This window comes from Anser brachyrhynchus, assembly GCF_964034855.1.
Source record: "Anser brachyrhynchus genome assembly, chromosome: 5".
NCBI classification, from domain to species: Eukaryota; Metazoa; Chordata; class Aves; order Anseriformes; family Anatidae; genus Anser; species Anser brachyrhynchus.
Genome location: NC_137699.1, coordinates 48056877 through 48063593, shown reverse-complemented (window position 1 = coordinate 48063593; position 6717 = coordinate 48056877). Strand labels below are relative to the sequence as shown.

At 59.5% G+C, this 6717-nt stretch overlaps 1 protein-coding gene across 1 annotated transcript; it reads left to right on the top strand.

Annotated features, from left to right (window-relative positions):
* Positions 1 to 221: 221 nt before the first annotated feature.
* On the top strand, positions 222 to 3349 carry LOC308195657 (uncharacterized protein; the record flags this gene model as incomplete). Its single annotated transcript, XM_080593492.1, has 3 exons — positions 222 to 2100; positions 2260 to 2311; positions 2514 to 3349. Exons 1-3 carry the CDS (start codon positions 1948 to 1950, stop codon positions 3347 to 3349), a joined length of 1041 nt encoding a protein of 346 aa, XP_080449618.1. The 5' UTR covers positions 222 to 1947.
* Positions 3350 to 6717: the final 3368 nt, after the last annotated feature.

Genomic DNA, 6717 nt, shown 5'->3' with positions numbered 1-6717 from the left:
AAATTTCTGTGCTGGCACCAGCCTCTGAGCCACCTATTAACCACGCGAGCTTTCCGTGTCCTCTCCATGCCTCTCCCTTCCCCCGCAGGGATAGACGAAAACACCACCTGCACTCCCGCTCCCTCCACCAATTGTCCCAGCCCCCTATAGTCCTGTTTGATAGCCTTGAGGCTTCTCTTTTCAACATCGTCACTGCCAGCCTGGACTATTAAAAACGGGTAATAGTCAGAGGGGCGAACCAGGTTTGGAAGCTTCCTGGTAACGTCTCTGACCCTGGCCCCAGGGAGGCAGCAGACTTCCCTATGTGTGGGGTCAGGCCGACAAATAGGGCCCTCCGTTCCCCTGAGGAGGGAGTCGCCCACAACAATCACCCTTCTCTCTTTCTTGGTGGAGGCAGTCCTGAGGCGTGGAGTCAACTTCCTCACCTCAGGCATCCTCCTGGGTAGGCTTCCTACCTCATCCTCACCCACCAGTCTCTCCAGCTCCAGGGCCTCAAACCTATTGTTCAAGGGCACCTGGGAAGGCGGCGCCGGAAGGGGAGGGCATCTCCTGCGAGGTCGAGCAGGGACATGTCTCCATTCCTCCTCAACTCGCAGGTCCCCTCCCTCTGCCCGATGGCGACAGGGCAGGGGGTCCACCCCCCTTTGGGGCGTCTCACCCTGGTCCCTCTCCCTCCGGTCCTGCAGGGAGTCGCTCCACCAGTCCATCTCCCGCTCGCACTCCCTGATATCCCTCAACCTCTGCACCTCCTCCTTGAGCTCCGCCACCATGCGGACCAGGTCGTCCACCTGCTCGCACCTCACGCAAGCAGTCTCCCTGCCTCCCGCCGATGGCAGCAAGAGGCTCAGACACTCCCCGCATCCGGAGACCTGAACTGCCGCGTGTTTGGACGGGCAGTCGGTCTGGGTGTGTACTGACTTCCTAGAGAAAGCACCGTGCCTGGTGGAGACCATTGTAGCCCAGCTGACAGGAGAGTGCCGTTAGAGGAGTTGTCCCTATGGGCGGGTGTGAGCGTCCGCCCTTCCTGCCCGCCCTGCCCGCGCTCACTGCCTCGCTAACTGCCGCGTCACTCCCACCGCGTCACTCCCTGTTTGCCGGCCCTGGTCGCTGCGCTCCTGGTCGCTCGCGCTCCCTGAGGGCTGCCTTTGAACGGCCAGGGGGAGGAGCTGTCGCTGACGCTACTGGCTCCGCCTACGCCTCGTCAGCCTCCCTCACGAGGGCTGCCGGTGCCTGGCGGCTCCCTCACGTAGGCTGGATGCCCGAAAAATAGCCCTGCCTGTCCCGATCCTGCGCTCCGCTGCAGCTCACGTCTGCCCCGGAGCCGGTCGCCTCGGCAAGTGGCTCTGAAATGGCGGTGGTGCCCGATTTAAAAGGCCCGCCGCCGACGCTGTCGCTGACGCTGCTGGCTCCGCCTACGCCCCGTCAGCCTCCCTCACGAGGGCTGCCGGTGCCTGGCGGCTCCCTCACGTAGGCTCGATGCCCGAAAAATAGCCCTGCCTGTCCCGATCCCGCGCTCCGCTGCAGCACGCGTCTGCCCCGGAGCCGGTCGCCTCGGCAAGTCAAGTAGGTATTGCCAGGCAGAGAGGTGCTTCAGTTTGAGGAAGTGTTTGAAACTAGTGCCTTGAGGCTCCTGGAACCTTCAGGCCGGTGAAACGCACTGCTCCCTCCGTCTTACTGCCCTCTCCTGACAGCTACGAACGGCCCTCCCCAGCCAGCAGGGCCTGGCCTACCCCAGCCTCCTGCCCAGGGGCTCCCTGCAGAGCCCCCAGCCCCTGGCCCTGCTGGGTGCCCCTCTCTGGTCCTGCGTCTGCGCCCTCCGCCTGGGCTCTCTGATGCGCTCAGCGGTGTCACAGAGCTGGCGGTGACCTCACAGTCTCACTCCTGCCCTTATCCCCCGGTGGCAGCAGCCACCGAGGCCTGTGTCGCACGGAGAAGCGTCTCCAGAGGATGGCACAGACACTCGTCTCTGGTCCCAGCATGCTGGATACCCTGGGGCTGGCACTTCACGGCTGCCTCTGCCTCGGCCCCGGCCTCGTCCTGCTCCTGGTGGCCTGGGCCACCCTGCGCTGCTGCCGCAGCACTTCAGGCAAACGCCACCAGGTAGGAGGGAGGCTCCAGGCCAGCCTTTCTCAGGAAGCCTGGCAGGGCAGGGGGGCTGGGGATTCGGGGGGGTCCCACTGCACCGGGGGATGGGACACGAGGCCTCTCAGGGGGCTCAGCTGGGGCCAGGCTCACTGGGGTTCTGCTCTCTGCCAACAGGTCTGTGACGGGAGCCGAGGCAGGGGAAGGCGCAGCAAGGTTCATGAAACAGGTAGAGCTCTCCTCGGCCCTGGCGCTGGCTCCTGCAGGCGCCGGGGTCCCCTAGGGCCCCGCTGCCGCCCAGGGCTGGGCCACATCCAAGCCGCGGGCAGCCGGGCCCCACCTTCAGAGGCCAGCCGGCCACCTGGGCCAGGCGCAGGGCCCGTCCCAGCAGACACTTGCTCACGGCGCTCCGTGTGCCCCATCTCTTGCAGATGCTGAGGCGCGCGCTCACGGCTGCGGGAGCAGCCCGATCTGGATCGGCAGCAGACCCTTAGGCCAGCTTCTGTGTTACGACCTCGACTGTGAACGCTGCAGCCAGGCTGTCAGGGAGAGGCAGCAGCGGCTCCTTGCCAGGCAGGCCAGAGCCTCCTGCTATCCACGCTCCTCTTCCTCTTCGGACGCCAGCGACTCCAGCCAGCACAGGGCCCCGGCCAGATCATTCCACCCGGCCAAGCTAACATCCGTCAGATCCTGGTGGCAGCCAGTGCTGCGGAACAGGAAGCGGAGGAGACCCTCTCCCCAGCGTGCAGCGATGTCCCAGACAACACTGAAAATCTATGGGGCAACCACACTTCACTGCGATGCTGGGCCTCTCAGACAGGCCGAGGAGCTTGCCCAGATGGCTCCCAGGCACCACGAGGCTGGCTTGCCTCTCACCACAGGCTCTGACGCAGCTGACAAGGACGGCAACCTGCCCGCTGGTGTGGATCCTCGTCCCATGAAAAGGCTGGAGCAAGGACTGGGCTTCTGGAAGCTGCTGCGGATGCACACCCTGAGGAAGTCCATAGAGATGCAGCTGGGAGCCCTCCCCACCACGGTGCAGCAGTCCCACAGGAGGTACACATACAGGATGGCACGCCGCACAGCTCCCGCGCCGCTGCACTCCCGTCCTGCCCCCTCCTACTTCTGCTCAGCGGAGGCCCTGTTCCTGCCGGAGGACGTGCGGGAGTTCCTGGAGATGCACATCCGTGAGAAGAAGCTGTGCCACCAATGGGGCTTGCCTGCAGGGTCGCTGGGAGGACCCCAGGCACTGCCATCAGTCCCCTAACAGCAGCGCGCAGGGCTCCACGTTCAGCGCCACCCTCAAGATCCAGGGCTGGGCACCAGGAAAGCGGGTGTCCCATGGAAAACATCCCCTGCTGCCTGTGCTGCGAGGGACAGAAGCTGCGAGGGAACGTGGAAGCCTCCCCGTCACTACCTCTTCCTACCCCTGTTAAATCCATTAAACCCATTCCTATTAAATCTCCACCTGTTCTGGGCTGCACTGATATGAGCACAGATGTCTGGGAAGGCTCTGAGGCTCCCCATGGCGCCAACGAACCAGGGCTGCGGGATGAGGAACATGGTACCTCTAACCATGCCGCCCACCTCAGCAGACTGGGACTTCCAGAGAGCAGCCCCTACGCAGGGCTCATGGTGTTGGCATTCATGAAAACACATAATCCACAAAGTGATTATATGAAGGTGCTTTATTAGGCGCCGGAAGTTAGGGGCATGCCTGCCCAAATCTAACCTCGTCCGATTTGTTCACTCAGTTCTCTTTTATCTCCTAAAATATTACATATGCATTAAGTTTCATAACACATCTACGCATACTCATTTCCTAGCTCCGCCTAGCCCCACTTCGTATGCTAATTATCTTATCAGTCCTTCTGCGCTTGCGTATCACTCTCTGGTGGTCGTCCGGGTGGTCGTCAGGATGAAGTAAGATGTCTTCATCAGAGTTGAACCTTTTAACCTTTTCTTCTTACGCATGCTCTCTGAGCCCTTGGTCTCAGTCCAAACCGCAAGGTTGGTTTGATCCAGTTCTCGGGGTCCGAGAGGCCCCAGTTATCTAGATGTCTTGCAAATTTGGCATTCTTTTAGTCCTCCTTATTCCTCATCATGAACTGGTGCGTTCCCTCATGCTATCTTTGCACATATATTTTGTGTCTTCCAAGCGCAGCCCCGGAACAGTACATCGCAAATGTAACACATATTAAGCAATATTGTATATTTCATCTTCTATTACCAACAATGGGACCATTTTGATGTCCCTCTTTGGGCTCTTGCACTGTTGCGAGGGCCTGGGAGCGCCAGCAGGGAAGTGAAAGCAGGCGCAGGATGGCTCTGGGAGAGCAAAGTCTTAGCTGTCCCCATCCTCATTAGGTGAGGCCACCTCAGGGTGCCAAAGGGGCGGGGAAGTCCTGATGGGGGCAAGCAAATGAAGGGGGGATCACACTCACATTGGACGTGCCTCTCGTGGTCAATGTCCACCCTGGGCCATATCACACCGTTCCCTCATGCCTTGATGCGGCACAGGCCAGTCATAAAGGGGCTAAAAAAAAGTGCCAGGAGCACCGCGAACACGACGCACAAACAGGACCGGCTTGGCAGTTAGCACAGGCAGTTTGTGCGGGACAGTTCAAGCGGGGCAGGGAGGAGTGCGGGGAGGATCCTCTCCTCTCTTTCCCACTTCACTTGCTCTTCCTCTCCTCTCCTTTGGGAACTCTGCCTCTTATGACTTATAATTCACCCTGGTGGGCACCCGGCATAGCCGCCGGGCTGAGGCAGCAACCCAAACTGAGGGGACACGGCCTCTCTGGGCTCATGTGGGCACCCAGCTGGATCCCCTGGGAGGTGAAGTGGCAGTCCAGAGTGGTGACTGTGGGGAGCTCCGGAATCTGGAGGCTCCCCTGGGTCCTGAGGGAAGAGAGGGCTGTCGTGGGTGCAGGTGTGCCCTGCTCAAGGAGCTGCTTGAGCAGATGGGTGGGCTGCAGCGAGAAATCGGCAGCCTGAGGGGCTCCTGGGAGTCTCTGAGGGAGACGGGTAGGAGGTGTGAACCTACCCCTACTGAAGCCCAGCAGCCCCCTCCTAAGTCCCTGCAAAGGGTAGCAGCTGAGCCAGCTGGTCACCTGCAGGACAGGGAGCTTGACAGCCCGCGAGAGGAAAGGGGCCGGACCCTCGTCTCTGCTCAAAGCAGAAGGAGGCGTCTGCCCCCAACACCCATGGTGCCACCAACCCCCACGGTGTCCCTGGGTAATAGGTTCGAGGCTCTCGGGCAGGAAAGGGATGAGGGTCTGGAGAGTAGTTGGAACTCAGGCCCCAAGAAGCACATCGAGGTAGAGGGAAGTAGCAAGCACAGGGAGCGGGACCGGTCAGGGCACTGCATCAAAAGGATCCCATCGGATTGTCCGAGGGCTCCTCAGAGAAGGTAATGTTTCCGATACCCCACCCGGAATCTTCTTGCGTCCCCCTAGGGGCAACTGCGCCTGCTGCTTCCCTAAACTGCCTGTATACCAATGCGCATGGCATGGGAAATAAACAAACAAACAAAACAGAAACAGTAGACAAAATGAACAAAAATAAACAAAATAAAAATAACAACAATATAAAACAGTAAACAAAAATAAACACGGGAAATAAACAGGCAGAAACAACACTTCCGAAGCCCTGGAATGCAGCTGTGAAGGTACTTGCACACCGAGGATGTTGTGCCCCAAGACTCACGCCACCACAACCCTTTCCAGAGAAATCCTTCAGCATTGTCAACCACGGCCAAAAAGGCAAAGGCAAAACTAGAGCAATAAGCCACCGGTCAAGCAACTGCCATAAACTCAGCAGAACCTCCCAGCCGTGGCCAGGAAAAGCAGCGCTATCAAAGTCAGGAGTATCACACAGTATCACAGATTTCTAGGTTGGAAGAGACCTCAAGATCATCGAGTCCAACCTCCGACCTAACACTAAGTACTCCACTAAACCATATCGCTAAGCTCTACATCTAAACGTCTTTTAAAGACCTCCAGGGATGGTGACTCCACCACCTCCCTGGGCAGCCCGTTCCAATGCTTAATAACCCTTTCGGTAAAGAAGTACTTCCTAACATCCAACCTAAAACTCCCCTGTCGCAACTTTCGCCCATTCCCCCTCGTCCTGTCACCAGGCACGCGGGAGAACAGACCAACCCCCACCTCTCTACAGCCTCCTTTAAGGTAACTGTAGAGAGCGATGAGGTCGCCCCTGAGCCTCCTCTTCTCCAGGCTGAACAAGCCCAGCTCCCTCAGCCGCTCCTCGTAAGACTTGTTCTCCAGACCCCTCACCAGCTTGGTCGCCCTTCTCTGGACTCGCTCGAGCACGTCCGTGTCCTTCCTGTAGCGAGGGGCCCAAAACTGAACACAGTACTCAAGGTGCGGCCTCACCAGAGCCGAGTACAGGGGCACAATCACTTCCCTAGACCTGCTGGCCACACTGCTTCTTATACAGGCCAGGATGCTGTTGGTCTTCTTGGCCACCTGAGCACACTGCTGGCTCATATTCAGCCGACTATCAACCAATACTCCCAGGTCCCTCTCGGCCAGGCAGCTTTCCAGCCACTCATCTCCCAGCCTGTAGCTCTGCTTGGGGTTGTTGCGCCCCAGGTGCAGGACCCGGCACTTG